The sequence below is a fragment of the Bubalus kerabau genome, chromosome 2 (genome assembly GCF_029407905.1).
Source record: "Bubalus kerabau isolate K-KA32 ecotype Philippines breed swamp buffalo chromosome 2, PCC_UOA_SB_1v2, whole genome shotgun sequence".
Taxonomy (NCBI): Eukaryota; Metazoa; Chordata; class Mammalia; order Artiodactyla; family Bovidae; genus Bubalus; species Bubalus kerabau.
This window is the reverse complement of record NC_073625.1, coordinates 130,251,670-130,270,891: the sequence shown is the minus strand read 5'-3', so window position 1 is coordinate 130,270,891 and position 19,222 is coordinate 130,251,670. Positions and strand designations below refer to the sequence as shown.

General features: G+C 40.7%; 1 protein-coding gene across 1 annotated transcript in view; it reads right to left on the bottom strand.

The window, feature by feature from the left end:
- The window catches only part of MCF2L2 (MCF.2 cell line derived transforming sequence-like 2), a 209,737-nt gene that overhangs the window by 115,443 nt on the left and 75,072 nt on the right, over positions 1 to 19,222 (bottom strand). Inside the window, exons 13-14 of the mRNA XM_055570098.1 lie at positions 15,116 to 15,293; positions 6,332 to 6,423 (exon numbers count right to left, since the gene is read on the bottom strand). Of these exons, the coding sequence (XP_055426073.1) occupies positions 6,332 to 6,423; positions 15,116 to 15,293 (270 nt within the window). The remainder of the gene's footprint in view (positions 1 to 6,331; positions 6,424 to 15,115; positions 15,294 to 19,222) is intronic.

Sequence of the window (19,222 nt, the reverse complement as noted above, 5' to 3'; positions counted from 1 at the left end):
GTTGGTTTCAGCTGTATAACAATAGAAATCAGCTATAAGCATCTATATGTGTCTGATAATGGAAATCAGCCATAAGTATCTATCCCCTCCCTCTTGATACCCCCATCCCACCCCTCTAGGTTGTTACAGAGCACCAGAGGGAGAATATGGACAAACAGAGAGTAGCACTGACCTATATACACTACCATGTATAAAATAGCTAGCTAGTGGGAAACTGCTATATAACACCAGGAATCCAGACTGCTACTCTGTACTTATTCTTTAAAGTTCAAATGCCACCTTCTTTGAATAAATGTTCCCGACATACTTGCTACGAACTGTCCCCTCTTCTGCCTTCTCAGTTCAGTTCAGTCGCTCAGTCGTGTCAGACTCTTTGCGACCCCATGGACTGCAGCATGCCAGGCTTCCCTGTCCATCACCAACTCCCGGAGCCTACTCAAACTCATGTCCATGAGCTTACTCAAACTTCTGCCTTCTAATACATGATATTTCTTTTACCAGAGGTATGTCATTCTGCTTTGTATTATAAATTATTAGAAATATGTTGTTTCTCCCCTGAAACTTATAAGTTTCTTGAGTTTAGGTCCCATGTTAGAATTGTTTCCCATATGTGACCCATAGCAATAGCTTTGATATTTATTAAATTGAGCTGAATAAGCCACCCAAATGGGACACATCAAATATTTTAGTCAGGTCAATTTTGTATTGGTCAAAGAGCAAAGCCAACAGTGGTCTTACTGTTATTCTTTTTTTTTTTTCATGTAGTTCCTTCAGTGAAAAATATATTCTCATAAGATGAATATAGTCACATCCTCACTCTCCTACCTTCTGGACCTTGTATTAGCCTATGAGACCCATATTTACCTTAATAATTTCTTCTTTATCTGAATGGCCTACACATATAGCCTTTAGCCCCATGTGACCAAAAGTGCAGTCCTTATACCACCTGCATTCTCATCACCATATGCACAAGTTAAAAATTCAGATTCCTGGGCCCTACCCCAGACCTCCTGAATTAACATCTCTGTGGCTGGAGCCTGAGAATCTGTTTTGTGAATAAGCTTCTCAGGGTTGTAGTACATAGGAAACCTTAAGAATCTTCATTCTAGAAACTGATCAGAGAGCTTGGCTGGGGAGCTCAAGATTTGGTGGATTCTTTGAATTTCTTATTATCTCTAAGAATGATCAGACTTCAAAACATCACAGAAAGTGAACAGTGAAATGTGCTTATAGTACACATAGTTCTCTTGGTGAGAAACTGGTAAATGAAAGATTCTGGGATTCAGAAGAGTGAGAAAGCAATGAACTGAATTTGGCCATGATCTGTTATCATTTGACAAAAAGATACATATTCAAGATTAGGAGAAGCTATTTAAGACCTGAATCTGACCTTCTTTCAGTTTCTTTTCATCTCTTATACAGATTATTCTATGTTTATTATGTTTTTAAATAAATATAAGATTAAATGGGAAACTAATATTACTAAGAATCTTCTGTATGCCAGGCATCATGCTAGGTGCTTTCTATATATTACTCATATAATCAGCCACTTGGAGGAGGTCACTTTTTATCTGCATTTTGCAGAAGAGGAAAGTTAGAGGATGAAAGGTTAAGTAAATTGCTAGTTAGGTAGATTAAGTAAGTTATAATGTAGATAGGTTAAATTAGATAGAAAAGTAAATGCAAGATTAAGTAAACTGCTAATTTCAGATTCCAATTCAATCATTTACTGGATGTGTGAGCCCTGGGGAAACTCACTTAGTTTCTCCGAGTCTCAACAGCATCACAGATAAAACAAAGGAGGGGTCACCTTCCTCACAAATTGAGGACTAGTGATGAAGTCAGGTATACATAGGACCCAGCATAATGTCTGGCCCTCAGTCAGTGTAGCAACCATTCCCTCAGCTCAGTTTTCTTTCTACCTTGGCTTTTTATGCTTTTAAAAAAATTTTATGAAGGAGCCTGTTTGCTCAGAAGCCTGAAAAGGCCTTGCTATTTTAATAGGTGCCCAGAAACATTGTTCATGGTGCTCACGGCCAACAGCGCTTCCTTTTTCCTGAGGGTTGGTGTTCAAGAAAAAAACTCTCATCAGCCTTTGGCTTCCTTACAGCTTCAAAGAGGCAGTGATATGCACAGCCCAGGGAAAGCAGCCTCGGTGAGTCATGCTTTCAACTTCCAACTGGTGACATGAAAGACAGAAAGTAGCCACTTCACTACTGCCAGCAACCACAGCAAATGACTCCACTGTGGCTTTCCCAGAGACAGTGTCAGGGGGCCAAGCACATGCCTTCACAGCTGCCAGACTGCCACATGAGTCTCAGTTGCCTCCTCAAGTTGAGCTTGTCAAGTTCTTGTGAACTGGCACACCAGAGATCCTCCTGCCACAGAACAGGGGACACCTTTTTTGGGAATGAATTCTCTGATGATGATAAAATTGTATCATGATCTTACCTGCAGGTAGTATCAGTATTCCAGCAGCAATCATGAAGATTTGGGTTTAAAGCTTTTTTTTCCACCCATGAGCATTTCCTCTTGAGGGCAAGGAGGAACATTTATCACAACCTTATGATTCAGTCTCCTAGACTGGCTGTGGCTTCGTTTCATCTTTGAATTCCTGGCCTAAGGCTTAAAAGATGTCGGAATTGTTACCTGGAGGCAGATGCGTGTTCTCCTATCCTGGTCATCTGCTTTCGACAGTGGCCATAAAACACAAGCATCAGTGATTGTTCTTGGTGTCATTCAACTTCCTTGTCCCTGTTTTGAACAATCCAGGCATGTGTCTAAACCTTCTTTTCTAATTTACCTTTTTTCTTACTAGTTTTCTTACATATTTTAGAATGATGATTTTCCTGGTTATACCACCCACCTTGGGAAACACTAATTGCCTTTACTGATTCTAAATTGATTTCTAGGTCCAGGATTTGGGGCTTTAGTGCACAAATCTCCTATCTTCCTACTTATATTGTTCATGACTGTGGATTCTGCTTACTCTTCTCATAGCTGTGGGCTTTAGAAGCAAAAGTCTGACATGCCACTGTTCTCCAAAATGAGGAAGTTTGGCAGCCTCTGTTCCTACTCTGCTTGCTTTTCTACCTTGACTGTTAACATATAAGTTCTTGTGAGAAAAGCCCTTCATTAAATGCCTAAACAAGGCAACAGCAAGGGAAAAAGCAACACAAGCACAGAAGGATGGCGATAGCCTGTACCTGTGTCTGCTCAGGAGGACCTCTGCTGTTGGTGGTCTGCCTAAACCCAGTGGGAGCAAGCATCTTAGCAGGATGGGCTTGGAGCCTGAGTTAAACAAACAGCACAGCAGAAGAAGGAAGAAATCAGAGGTTTGGTGGTCAGAGTTTTCTGAATCCTACTCAACATTTCCAACCCTGTTGGCCTCTGTCTATAGCCACCCCTGTTCCTGCACTGTTTATTTTTACCAGTATGTAATATCAGAGTCAGAGAAGGCAATGGCACCCCACTCCAGTACTCTTGCCTGGAAAATCCCATGGACGGAGGAGCCTGGTAGGCTGCAGTCCATGGGGTCGCGAAGAGTCGGACACGACTGAGTGACTTCACTTTCCCTTTTCACTTTCATGCATTGGAGAAGGAAATGGCAACCCGCTCCAGTGTTCTTGCCTGGAAAATCCCAGGGACGGGGGAACCTGGTGGGCTTCTGTCTATGGGGTCGCACAGAGTCAGACACGACTGAAGCGACTTAGCAGTAACAGCAGCAGTATCAGAGTAAATGATAAATATAGCTTATGGAAACCTTTGGCCTTAAATACTTTGAGGTTTTCCCTGAGGAAATGTGCTTTATTTTACTGACAATATTTCCTTTTTTTTTCTTTTACAGCAAATAAAACAATAGCACTCATATTGTTTATAATTATTGAAATAATTTACTCTAATTTGAATTCTTACATATGAGAACCTTTACATACTGACAACTCCCATGGCATCTTTATCAAGTATTGTAAATCTATGGCTGATTCATGTTTATGTTTGGTAGAAACCAACACAATACTGTAAAGCAATTATCCTTCAATTAAAAATAAATAACAAAAAAATTTGCAGGTCATAAATATGCTGTCTAAAGATAGGCAAAGTAGGTCACAGAGATATTAAATGAGCTGAAATCACATTGTGAGTCAATGCAATGACATATGAGTTCAGGTACCCAATCTGGGCTCTGATGCACTTGACACAGACCTCACCTTCAAAGATGACATTCTCTGGAGATCAGGGTACAGAAAAGGGTAGATTGATGCTCAGTTTTGAAGGTGATCATAGTTAAACCCTTTTTATATAACTTAATGATTTCACAGACTTCATGATTGTTAAGTCAGGTGAAGTTTATTTACATTTGCCCATTTCAAAAAATGTTTGACCAAGACTGTATGATACTATGAATAATTATATGCCAACAAATTGGACAACCTAGAGGAAATTGACAAGCTTTTAGAAACATACAGCCCACTAAAACTGAATCAAGAAGAAATAGATAGTCTGAGAAGATTGATCACTGAAAGTGAGATAGAATCCATAATAATAATAATGATCAAAACTCATTGCAAACAAAAGTCCAGGACCAGAGGGCTTCACTGGGGAATTCTACCACACATACAAATAAGAACTTACACTGATCATTCTCAAACTTTTCTAAAAGGCTGAAGAGGAAGAAACACTCCCAAAGTTATTCTATGAAGCCACCATTACCCTGATACCAAAACCAGACAAAGACATTGACAAAAAAAATTTTTTGTATAAGACTGTATGAAGTTGCAAACTGTTTGCTAACTCTGGAAGACATGGTGATGTAATACCTACAACTATCAGGGATGCTAAAACAGCAATAACAGTGCCCTCGTCTGCCTGGAATACAGAAGGATGGCTGAACAAACACAGACGAATGCAACTTTCTAGGAAAAGTCTGCTGGGAACTAGTTCCCACATTGTATGTGCCTCCAGGAAGAAAAGCCTGTGACTTGCTTTCTGCCTGACTCCTTAATGGTCAGTGGATTCTCTGTTGGGGGGACCTAGATTTGGACACATTAGGAATGATGAATATGAACTACTGGTGAAGTACATTTGAGCCCACAGTCTACTGGCTTGTGTTTCAGAACCATTGAGTCAGCCAGATATTTAATTTTTCAGTGAGGCAGAGGAAAGGGGATCTGTTCTGGGGTTGCTAAACAACAATACATATTCATAATTCATAATTCAGGAGGTAGCTGTTGTTATTACCAGTTTTATAGATGAGAAACTGAGGTGTAGAGAGGTTATATTGCTTACATCTAGGTCTGCCAGATTCCAAAGCTTATGCTTATTAAAAAAAAAAAAAAACTTTTATTTTGAAATAATTGCAGATTCACATGAGTTTACAAATAAATGTACAGGTAAGTCCCATGAATTCTTCCCCCAACCTCCTCAAATGTTAACATCTCACACAACTAGAGTATAGTATTAAAAGCAAGAAAATGACTTTGGCACAATCCACAGTGCTTATTCAGAGTTCATCAGCTGTGCGTGTGTGTGTGTGTGTGTGTGTATGTGTAGCTGTATGCAATTTTGTCATGCTCTTATATATATATATAAAGCATACACTGTTCTACCAATTTTAAATATGAAGTCAGATTATAGGCATGAATAAAATGATTTTTTCTTCAATAAAACATTATCTACCAACAATCATGTACATTATGCTGTATGTGCTATGCTAAGTTGCTTTAGTCGTGACTGACTCTTTGCAACCTCATGGACTGTAGCCCGCCAGGCTCCTCTATCCATGGGATTCTCTAGGCAAGAATGCTGGAGTGGGTTGTTATGCCCTCCTCCAGGGGATCTTCCTGACCCAGGGATCAAACCCATGTCTCTTCTGTCTCCTGCACTAGTGGTTCTTTACCACTAGCGCCACCTGGGAAGCCCCAGTTATGTATGACCAAACGGCTTTTCATTTTTAGCTGCAATTAAGAAAAGGAAGCAATTCGACAAAGCTCATCTCTTAGGAGCGCTAAACTGTGCTATGTGCCTTTATGGGCACATCTTCTGGGGGTGACGATAGATATAAAATAGGGAAACACAATTTATTGGTTTATTGATAATTATGGCAGCAGGAAAAGGGGACGACAGAGGATGAGATGGCTGGATGGCATCACCGACTCGATGGACATGAGTTTGAGCGAACTCGGGGGGTTGGTGATGGACAGGGAGGCCTGGCATGCTGCAATTCATGGGGTCGCAAAGAGTCGGACACGACTGAGCGACTGAACTGACTGACTGATGGCAGCACTCTTATACATGTCAGAAATTTCTATCAGTAAAGGAAAGGTGATCTTACCTTGACTTCAGATTTAGTCTCATCATCTTCCTTTTCCTCTGAGTTTAAATCTGTCTCTGCATAAGGTTCTTCAGATGTTTTCTGATGAGGAACTAGAGAGATAAAGGAAACCTGCCATTAATTTGGCCAGTTGGCTAATAACTCAGAGCACTTAGCCTGACTTGGATCATGCTGATGTAGTTGATTAACAAAGCTTAATTGAGCTGCTACAGTGATTTTCAAAATAGTAGATGAAATTGGAGGTGAAGATGAGATGCAGAAAAGAAAGAGTCCTTGATCCCAGGCACTTGATCCAAAGAGAAAAAATCAAACTGCAACCAATCAAGGTAACGTGGTAAAAATGATAGTTTCCATCATTCCCATTTTTAAGGCCCAGTTAAAAAGTTGTTTTCTTCATGAAGTCTTCCTTAACTATTCTAAGCTTCATGGGTTCTGTTTATACACTGATGCTTTAGCATTTTCATTTGCAATGTATGACATTGCACTTGATGTTGTTCTTGGATTGGAAGATTGAATTCTAGGTACCACATTCTGCTGAGTGTGTTCTTTCCATTATACAGGTAATTAATTAGTGATTATTAAGGGAAAATTTGAAAAATACTAAAATCTTACCATTTAAACACACTATGATTATGTAAGAGGATAGAAATTGTTGCTAACCTAATGATCTAACAGTTGCATTCCAGAACTGATGCAATTGCATTTATTAGTGGACAGGATGACTGTGTGAAGAATCTGCTGAGTCTGGAGGAAATTGGGCAGGCTTGCTCCTACTCTTACCTCTCAATCATTCTCTCTCCCTCCTCTCCTTCCCACCAGGCACTAAGACACCTGGGAAATAGCCGTCTTCAACCTCCACGGTCATTTGGCAGTAAGATTGGGATTTGGGGAGGAGAAGCCCTGGTTAGATTTGTAGCTTTCTAACCCAGTTTTACCAGAAGGCTGCCCTGGGGGTAATGACTACAAGACTAGTAAGTAAGTGGTACTTTACGTTCTTACTGGTCACCATCACCACCCTTGTATATACAGTCCCTTTGGGAAACTCACAGGATACATGCGATTAACCCAGGACAGGATATGAGCATTTCTAGGTCTGGTGGCCAAAATGTCATCCACCTAATGTCACCAATACCACCCGGATGCTTATGTGTGGCAGACTTGATGGAGGTTGACTGTCTTGCCTCCAGAGGCCCTCCCAAGCCTCTGTGAGTCAACTGGAAGCCCCCTTGATCTTTCTGCGGGTTTTCTAAACATGTTACATTGAAATCTGTAGTGAAGTGCACAGATAGCTGCCCCAGGTTGTATGACTGCTGAATCTATTTTATAACAATGGACAACCCACTGGGCTCCTCGTTCTCTGCAGGATCTCTGTAACCTGAATGATTCTAGGCATAGTAACAGGAAGCTAGAAATGCATATACTGATTGGCAATACCCATGACTGAGAACCACTTCCCCTTAACTCTGTTAAGTACAGCAGTGAAGTTAAAGGCAAGGACGTGGGAGCAATGTTGCCAGAACTCAAGTTTTGCTCTTCCACGTATGAAGCATACATTATCAAAGAGCCTTAGCTTCAGTTCACTTCAGTTCAGTCCTCAGTCATGTCCAATCTTTGTGACCCCATGGACTGCAGCATGCCAGGCCTTCCTGTCCATTACCAACGCCCAGAGTTTACTCGAACTCATGTACATTGAGGTGGTGATGCCATCCAATCATCTCATCCTCTGTCATCCCTTCTCCTCCCGCTCTCAATCTTTTGCAGCATCAGGGTGTTTTCACATGAGTCAGTTCTTCACATCAGGTGGCCAAAGTATTACAGTTTCAGCTTCAGCATCAGTCCTTCCAATAAATATTCAGGATTGATTTCCTTTAGGCTGGACTGGTTGGATCTCCTGCTGTCCAAGGGACTCTCAAAAGTCTTCTCTAACAACACAGTTCAAAACCATCAATTCTTCAGCACTCAGCTTTCTTTATAGTCCAACTTTCACATCCATACATGACTACTAGAAAAACCATAGCTTTGACTAGACAGACTATGGTTGGCAAAATAATGTCTCTGCTTTTTAATGTGCTATCTAGGTTGGTCATAACTTTTCTTCCAAGGAGAAAGTGTCTTTTAATTTTGTGTCAGCAGTCACCAATTGCAGTGATTTTGGAGCCCCCCCAAATAAAGTATCTCACTGTTTCCATTGTTTCCCCATCTATTTGCCATGAAGTGATGGGACCAGATGCCATGATCTTCGTTTTCTGAATGTTGAATTTTAAGCCAGCCTTAATGTACTCCTTTCCTGATTTGGAACCAGTCTGTTGTTCCATGTCCAGTTCTAACTGTTGCTTCCTCACCTGCATACAGATTTCTCAGGAGGTAGGTCAGGTGGTCTGGTATTCCCATCTCTGTAAGTTTTCCATAGTTTGTTGTGATCCACACAGTCAAAGGCTTTGGTGTAGTCGATAAAGCGAAATAGATGCTTTTCTGAAATTCTCTCACTTTTTCGATGATCCAACAAAGATGTTGGCAATTTGATCTCTGGTTCCTCTGCCTTTTCTAAATCCAGCTTGAACATCTGGAAGTTCACAGTTCACGTATTGCTGAAGCCTGGCTTGAGAATTTTGAGCATTACTTTACTAGCATGTGAAATGAGTGCAATTGTGCGGTACTTTCTCTTCAAGAAAATTGGAGATACCAAGGGAACATATCATGCAAAGATGGGCTCGATAAAGGACAGAAATGGTATGGACCTAACAGAAGCAGAAGATATTAAGAAGAGGTGGCAAGAATACACAGAAGAACTGTACAAAAAAGATCTTTATGACCCAGATAATCATGATGGTTTTCTCACTCACCTAGAGCCAGACATTCTGGAATGTGAAGTCAAGTGGGCCTTGGGAAGCATCACTATGAACAAAGCTAGTGGAGGTGATGGAATTCCAGTTGAGCTATTTGAAATCCTGAAAGATGATGCTGTGAAAGTGCTGCACTCAATATGCCAGCAAATTTGGAAAACTCAGCAGTGGCCACAGGACTGGAAAAGGTCAGTTTTCATTCCAACCCCAAAGAAAGGCAATGCCAAAGAATGCTCAAAGTACCACACAATTGCACTCATCTCACACACTAGTAAAGTAATGCTCAAAATTCTCCAAGCCAGGCTTCAGCAATATGTGAAACATGAACTTCCAGATGTTCAAGCTACTTTATTGACTAGGCCAAAGCCTTTGACTGTGTGGATCACAATAAACTGTGGAAAATTCTGAAAGAGATGGGAATACCAGACCACCTGACCTGCCTCTTGAGAAACCGATATGCTGGTCAGGAAGCAACAGTTAAAACTGGACATGGAACAACAGACTGGTTCCAAATAGGAAAAGGAATACATCAAGGCTGTATATTGTCACCCTGCCTATTTAACTTATAGCAAAGTAAATCATGAGAAACGCTGGGCTGGAAGAAGCACAAGCTGGAATCAAGATTGCCGGGAGAAATATCAATAACCTCGATATGCAGATGACACCACCCTTATGGCAGAAAGTGAAGAGGAACTAAAAAGCCTCTTGATGAAAGTGAAAGAGGAGAGTGAAAAAGTTGGCTTAAAGCTCACCATTCAGAAAACGAAGATCATGGCATCTGGTCCCATCACTTCATGGCAAATAGATGGGGAAACAGTGGAAACAGTGTCAGACTTTATTTTTCTGGGCTCCAAAATCACTGCAGATGGTGATTGCAGCCATGAAATTAAAAGACACTTACTCCTTGGAAGGAAAGTTATGACCAATCTAGATAGCATATTCAAAAGCAGAGACATTACTTTGCCAACAAAGGTCCGTCTAGTCAAGGCTATGGTTTTTCCAGTGGTCATGTATGAATATGAGAGTTGGACTGTGAAGAAAGCTGAGTGCTGAAGAATTGATGCTTTTGAACTGTGGTGCTGGAGAAGACTCTTGCGAGTCCCTTGGACTGCAAGGAGATCCAACCAGTCCACCCTAAAGGAGATCAGTTCCTGGGTGTTCATTGGAAGGACTGATGTTGAAGCTGAAACTCCAATACTTTGGCCACCTCATGAGAAGAGTTGACTCATTGGAAAAGACCCTGATGCTGGGAGGGATTGGGGGCAGGAGGAGAAGGGGACGATAGAGGATGAGATGGCTGGATGGCATCACCGACTCGATGGACATGAGTTTGGGTGGACTCTGGGAGTTGGTGATGGACAGGGAGGCCTGGTGTGCTGTGATTCATTGGGTCGCAAAGAGTCAGACATGACTGAGCGACTGAACTAAACTGAAGAGTATGTATGTATGTGTGAGGCCTTAGTGAATTAATATGCACAAAGTGTTTAGGTCTTGGTAAGCACTCAGTATATTTTAGCTACTATTATATCCACAGACGGAGAAGGCAATGGCACCCTACTGCAGTACTCTTGCCTGGAAAATCCCATGGGCGGAGGAGCCTGGTAGGCTGCAGTCCATGGGGTTACGAAGAGTCAGACACGACTGAGCGACTTCACTTTCACTTTTCGCTTTCGTGCTTTGGAGAAGGAAATGGCAACCCACTCCAGTGTTCTTGCCTGGAGAATCCCAGGGACGGGGGAGCCTGGTAGGCTGCCACCTATGGGGTCGCACAGAGTCGGACACGACTGAAGTGACTTAGCAACAGCAGCAGCATAGCCACAGAAGGGGGCTTCCCAGGTGGCACAGTGGTAAAGAATCCATCTGCCAATGCAAGAGACACAGAAGATGCAAGTTCAATCCCTGGGTTGGCAAGATCCCCTGGAGTAGGAAATGGCAAGCCACTCCAGTATTCCTGCCTAGAAAACACCATGGACAGAGGAGTCTGACAGGCTGCAGCCCATGGGGTTGCAAAGAGTCAGACACAAATGGGCACACATGCCACAAAAGAATGTTTTCACGTTCCTTGTGTACTTCAGAGAGGTTCAGAGTACCCAAGATACTTGGCTACCAAGAGTCAGAGCTGAGATTCCAGCTCCCACCTCTATGTGGCCCTGACCATGTTCCTTACACTGTGAAATATAATACTTTATCTTGGCATGGACTCAGTTACTAAGGAGTCAGATGAATGTGTTCGACAATCCTGTTGTCAACCAGCTAGAATCCACACTCAGTGGTTAATCTCCAAAACAAAAGCATAGGAGCATTATACAAAATAAGCAAATCGCCTGACCAAAGTCCACAGTACCTGTTCAGACATGTCAAAGATCTGTGGATCCTAGGATCATTAATTACTGTGAAGTCTTGTGTTTGAAAGGCTAAGAAACAATTTATCATCATGCTTTGTTTATTTGTAACAAATATATGTCCTTTAAAATAATGAGGGAAATCCAAATAATAATAATAATAATAATGAGGGAAGCAAAGTCATATAAAGGATTATAATTAGCTTTGGGAAAGTGCCCTATATAAGAGGTCAGGAGAACCAAGCCCTGTTTCCAACCATCCAAAGATGTCTCCGTGTGTGCATGTCTGTGTGTATCTGTGGTGTGCATGCATAAGTGTGTCTGAGTGTACATGTGTATGTATGTGTGTGTGTATGAAAAATTCTGGAAAGAAATTCACAAAACTGTGAGTTTAGTGAACTAAACACTAAAGTTATAACACTGAACTGTTATCAACTTTTTAATTCTAAAAAGCTTAATATGTGGTAGGAGACAGGGACTGTAAATTGTATTAAATGGAGAGTTATCAAAAGACCCCATAATTTTCAGATAAATAAAAACTGAAAGAACTTGTTGCAAACAGACCTGCAAAACAAGAAATGCCAAAGGAAGGTTTTCAGCCAGAAGAGACAAAATACAGGATGGTAATTCAATAAGGAATAAAGAACATCAGAAATGGTGAATAGGAAGTAAATATAAAATTATCTATATATTTGTTCCTTTTTTCATCCTTTCCCCAAATTTTGTTGAAAGATATATTCCTGTTTAAAGCAAAAATTATAACACAATATTGGGGTATGTAACATATGTTGACGTAATATTTAGGATAAGAATAGCACAGAAGATGATTAAACAGCATATGCAACTATACTGGTGCAAATTTCCTGTATTTACACAATGTGCTACAATATTAATTTAAAGTAGATTGTGAGAAATTAGGGATACACATGGTAATACCTAGAAGAAACACTGGGGGAAAAACAATGCAAAAAGGTATGTGTGTATGTATGGATGTGAGAGTTGGACTGTGAAGAAGGCTGAGCACCGAAGAATTGATGCTTTTGAACTGTGGTGTTGGAGAAGACTCTTGAGAGTCCCTTGGACTGCAAGGAGATCCAACCAGTCCATTCTGAAGGAGATCAGCCCTGGGATTTCTTTGGAAGGAATGATGCTAAAGCTGAAACTCCAGTACTTTGGCCACCTCATGCAAAGAGTTGACTCATTGGAAAAGACTCTGATGCTGGGAGGGATTGGGGGCACGAGGAGAAGGGGATGACAGAGGATGAGATGGCTGGATGGCATCACTGACTCGATGGACCTGAGTCTGAGTGAACTCCGGGAGTTGGTGATGGACAGGGAGGCCTGGTGTGCTGCGATTCATGGGGTCGCAAAGAGTTGGACATGACTGAGCGACTGATCTGATCTGATCTGATCTGATGTAAAAAGTCAGTAGAGGAATTAAAATAGAATACTAAAAAATGGCTAACCTCAAAAAAGTCAAGAAAGGAGATAAGAGGAATAAAAAAAGTATGAGACAAATAGAGAACAAATAATGAAATAGTAGCTCTAAATCCAACTATATCAATAATTACATATTATGTAAAATCAATTAAACACTCTAATTAGAAGATAGAAGTTAACATAATGTTTTTAAAAGGGGAGACCCAAGTAAAGCTGTGTATAAGAAATATACTTTAAAAATAAAGTCAGAAATAGAAGAATGGAAAAAGTGTATCATGTAAACATTAAGCATAAAAAGCTGGAATGGCAATATTAATATCTGACAAAGTAGACTTCAATATAGGGCCTATTACTAAAGATAAGAAGGGAAAGGATGATATTTCATTATTATAAAAGGGCCAATATATCTGCAAGATAAAATAATTATGAATCTGTGCATGCTCAATGAGTTTCAAAATATATGTGGCAACAAATTATATATATATATAAAATATCCAAGCATGTTTACCCAGAATGCATGATTGTTTTAACATATAAAAATAAATCACTGTAATCCACCATATAAACCAATAAAGGAGAAAAATCATACATAGCACTTCCCAGGTGGCACTAGTGGTAAAGAACCTGCCTGCCAATGCAGGAGACAAAAGCGAGCAATTTTGATCCCTTGGTTGGGAAGATCTCCTGGAGAAGGAAATGGCAAATCACTCCAGTATTCTTGCCTGGAGAATTCCATGGATAGAGGAGCCTGGAGGGCCACAGGGAGAAGGCAATGGCACCCCACTCCAGTACTGTTGCCCGGAAAATCCCATGGATGGAGGAGCCTGGTAGGCTGCAGTCCGTAGGGTTGCTAAGAGTCAGACACGACTGAGCGACTTCACTTTCACTTTCCACTTTCATGCGTTGGAGAAGGAAATGGCAGCCCACTCCAGTGTTCTTGCCTGGAGAATCCCATGGACGGAGAAGCCTGGTGGGCTGCCGTCTATGGGGTTGCACAGAGTCGGACATGACTGAAGCAACTTGGCCGCGGCGGCGGCAGAGGGCCATAGTCCATGTGGTCGCAAAGAGTCAGACACTACTGAGCAACTACTAGTAACTAACTATATGCACCAAAGAGAGCATCTGAAAAATTCAACAATCATTCATGATAAAACTCTTAACAAACTGGAATAGAAGGGAACTTTCTCAATCTCATAAAGTACATCTGTGAAAAACTTACTGCTAACATATACTTCAAGGTGAACAATAAGTTCTTTCCCTACAAACTGGGAAGAATCATGGATATCTGATCTTAACACTTCTATTCAACGTTCTACTAAAAGTTCCAGCCATTATCATCAGGCAAGGAGGAAAAAAGCGTAAAGACTGAAACAGAAGTAAAACTGTCCTTATTTACAGGTGATATGATTACATTTCTATACAGAAATATATTCCTATTGATAATAGTTATATATGGTAAATTCCATTTATCATACAGCTTTTTAAAAACATGACATATTTAAGATCTTTACACTCAAAACTACTATATTGTTGAGGAAAATTAAAGAAGACCTAAATAAATGGAACATTATAACATTTATAAGTTGAAAGATTGAACATTGGTGAGATAAAAGTTCTCCCCAAACTGAACTATATATTCATTCAGTGATCTACATATTCATCCCAGAAGAAACTGAAAGGTGATTTTACAATTTATATGGAAATGAAAAGGACCTAAAATAGCCAAAACAATCTTGAAAAATAACAAAGTTGGAAGACTTATACTACCTAATCTCAAGTCTTATTAGTAGGCTATAGTAATCAAGACCATGGAGGATTGATGTAAGGACTCATCTTTTTATTTTTTTCAAAGAGCCAATTTTACCACTCTTTTGCTAACAGAATCTTGTTGGCCTTTTAAAGGTTTTTAATGAAGCTTTTTTTATGCTAATCCTATTCATGCATTTATATTGTTCTTCTACTAGACTGTGAACTTCTCCTGGCATCCAGGCATTCAGTTTTACCTAAATTTATAAGTCTTCAATGCCTGTACTATTCCATATCTTATATAATATCTGTTGAAACAGTGACCATTATGCATCTTAAATAAGCATAATCTAAATCCTCATGAGCATGGATGAAACATAAAACCACACAACTTCCTTCCCCAAATAACTCACCCAAGGTGGAGGGCTGGCTGATTTTTGGTGACACCCATTTTGGGGAGGACTCAGGATGGGGGGCCACGGGTTGCACTGGGCGAGTCTGTCTGGCTGCCAGTTTCATCAGACTCATTTGTCTCTTGTGAAATAATTCCTGCACGTCGCTCAGCTTCTGCAGGACTTTCTGGGCTTTAGCCTATGGGAAAAAAAAGTAGATCATGAGCTGGTGGCTGTGCACTGAATCTGAGAACAAGAGGCATTCCCTTTCTCTCATCTTCCCCTCTTCTCTGAGCATCCATATGCAGGTCATTGCATATCTTGCCTTGTACAGAATTGTGATTCTAAGAGCATGTACCTCCCACTTGATTGTCAGCGGTTGTATTCTTTTCACCACCTTATCTCCAGCACCTGGAACACTGCCAGGCACCGAGTGATTCAGTTCAGTTCAGCTCAGTTCAGTCACTCAGTCGTATCCGACTCTTTGCCACCCAATGGACTGCAGCAGGCCAGGCTTCCCTGTCGACATCACCAACTCCCAGAGCTTACTCAAACTCATGTCCATTGAGTGGGTGATGCCATCCAACCATCTCATCCTCTGTCGTCCCCTTCTCCCACCTTCAATCTTTCCCAGCATCAAGGTCTTTTCAAATGAGTCAGTTCTTTGCATCAGGTGGCCAAAGAATTGTAGTTTCAGCTTCAAAACCAGTCCTTCCAATGAATATTCAGGACTGATTTCCTTTAGTATGGACAGGTTGGATCTCCTTGCAGTCCAAGGGACTCTCAAGAGTCTTCTCCAATACCACAGTTCAAAAACATCAGTTCTTTGGCACTCAGCTTTCTTTATAGTCCAACTTTCACATCCATACAGGACTACTGGAAAAAACAAAGCTTTGACTAGATGGACCTTGGTTGGCAAAGTAATGTCTCTGCTTTTTAATATGCTGTCTAGATTGGCCATAACTTTTCTTCCAAGGAGCAAGCATCTTTTAATTTCATGGCTGCAGTCACCATCTGCAGTGATTTTGGAGCCCCCAAAAATAAAGTCAGCCACTATTTCCACTGTTTCCCCATCTATTTGCCATGAAGTGATGGGACCAGATGCCATGATCTCAGTTTTCTGAATGTTTGAGTTTTAAGCCAACTTTTTCACTCTCGTCTTTCACTTTCATCAAGAGGCTCTTTAGTTCTTTGCTTTCTGCCATAAGGGTGGTATCATCTGCATATCTGAGGTTATTAATATTTCTCCCAGCAATCTTAATTCCGGCTTGTGCTTCATCCAATCTGGCATTTCTCATGATGTACTCTGCATATAAGTTAAATAAGCAGGGTGACAATATACAGACTTGACGTACTCCTTTCCCAATTTGGAACCAGTCTGTTGTTCCATGTCCAGTTCTAACTGTTGCTTCCTCACCTGCATACAGATTTCTCAGGAGGCAGGTCAGGTGGTCTGGTATTCCCGTCTCTCAAAGAATTTTCCACAGTTTGTTGTGATCCACACAGTCAAAGGCTTTGGCATAGTCAATAAAGCCAAAGTAGATGCTTTTCTGAAATTCTCCCACTTTTTTGATGATCCAACAGATGTTGGCAATTTGATCTCTGGTTCCTCTGCTTTTTCTAAATCTACCTTGAACATCTGGAAGTTCACGGTTCATGTACTGTTGAAGCCTGGCTTGGAGAATTTTGAGCATTACTTTGCTGGTGTGTGAGATGAGTACAATTGTGAGGTAGTTGATCATTCTTTGGCATTGCCTTTCTTAGGGATTGGAATGAAAACTTACCTTTTCCAGTCCTGTGGCCACTACTGAGTTTTCCAAATTTGCTGGCATATTGAGTGCAGCACTTTCACAGCATCATCTTTTAGGATTTGAAATAGCTCAACTGGAATTCCATCGCCTCCACTAGCTTTATTCGTAGTGATGCTTCCTAAGGCCCACTTGACTTCGCATTCCTGGATGTCTGGCTCTAGGTGAGTGATCACACCATTGTGATTATCTGGGTCATGAAGATCTTTTTTGTATAGTTCTTCTGTGTATTCTTGCTACCTCTTCTTAATATCTTCTGCTTCTGTGAGGTCCATACCATTTCTGTCCTTTATTGTGCTCATCTTTGCATGAAACATTTCTTTGTATCTCTAATTTTCTTGAAGAGATCTCTAGTCTTTCCCATTCTGTTGTTTTCCTCTATTTCTTTGCACTGATCACTGAGGAAGGCTTTCTTATTTCTCCTTGCTATTCTTTGGATATTCAAATGAGTGTATCTTTCCTTTTCTCCTTTGCCTTTTGCTTCTCTTCTTTTCACAGCTATTTGTAAGGCCTCCTCAGACAACCATTTGGCCTTTTTGCATTTCTTTTTCTTGGGGATGGTCTTGATCCCTGCCTCCTGTACAATGTCATGAACCTCCGTCCATAATTCTTCAGGTACTCTGTCTATCAGATATAATCCCTTGAATCTATTTCTCACTTCCACTGTATAATCGTAAGGGATTTGATTTATGTCATGGTGGTTTTCCCTATTTTCTTCAATTTAAGTCTGAATTTGGCAATAAGGAGTTCATGATCTGAACCACAGCCAGCTCCCGGTCTTATTTTTGCTGACTGTATAGAGCTTCTCCATCTTTGGCTGATTTTGGTGTTGACCATCTGGTGATGTCCACGTGTAGAGTCTTCTCTTGTGTTGTTGGAAGAGGGTGTTTGCTATGACCAGTGTGTTTGCTTGGCAAAACTCTACTAGCCTTTGCCCTGCTTCATTCTGTACTCCAAGGCCAAATTTGTCTGTTACTCCAGGTATTTCTTGACTTCCTACTTTTGCATTCCAGTCCCCTATCATGAAAAGGACATCTTTTTTGGGTGTTAGTTTTAGAAGGTCTTGTAGGTCTTCATAGAACCATGCAACTTCAGCTTCTTCAGCATTACTGGTCGGGGCATAGACTTGGATTACTGTAATTTTAAATGGTTTGCCTTGGAAACAAGCAGAGATCATTCTGTCATTTTTGAGATTGCATCCAATTACTGCAAGTACTTCAGACTCTTTTGCTGACTATGAGTTAATATATGCTGAGTGGTTAAATGCTCACTAAGGCAAATCCATTCATGGTAAAAAAGGATGTCACAGGCCAACTTACAGAAGAATGATTCAAAATGAGAAATGTAACCTGTATAAAGGCCCTGGTGGAAAAAAGACTGTAAGTATTGTAGGGGAAAGGGTAGCTAAATTTTGAGGCAGGATCAAGGGAACCACAGGATGTGTGATGAAAAGGATACACATTTAAATTTTATTCTGCAAGACCTCTTCTCTCTATATAAGTAGGAAAGAAATAAACTGATGAAGTACCAGGGGAAAGATGGATCTCAAACATGTTCTCACAAGGGACTATGTGCCCTAAGGCAGAGGTTCAGAAGAACAAGAAACCAAAACTGTTTCACCTGGGTTTCCCCAAGGCCTGAATCCAGCTGAAATACGTTTCTTTCAGCATGATGTCCCTTCAGCTCTGGTGGGTCAAGGAAGTGGGTAGCTTTCTCTTTGTCATGCTGACTCTGACATCCATCTTGTGGATGATTTTAACCACCAAAGAAGGGACTCAGAAGAGCTGAAACACCGTAATCCATGCAGGGTGGTCTGAGGATGCCAAATTCCAAAAGTACAGGCTCAGCACACATCCAGGGGGGTTGCCACATTTTGCAACTGGAAAAAGTAAATTTGTCTTTTCTATGCTGAACCATCTTCTGAGGAAAGAGCAAAGATCCCTGAGGACTGGTATGTTAGCTATAGAACAACTCTTCCCCTATAGCCTAAGGCCTTGTCAAGGCTGACCTCTGCACTAAAATCTGAGGCAGGTCTCACTCCTTGGAGGATCTGAAGGCAGACCTGAACTGTCCATCAGGTACCCACTGGCCACATGTGGTTAGTGAGCACCTGGAATACAGCTAGTCTGAATTGAGCTGCATTGTTCAAATACACACTGGATTTTGAACATTTACTTGAAAAAGAACATAAAATATCTCATTAAAATATAATTAACTATACAACAGTGATTTTATGTTGAAATATTTTGCACAAAGGTGGAAAAAAACATTATTAAAATTGATTTAATTTGTTTCTTTTTATTTTTTAAAATGCAACTAC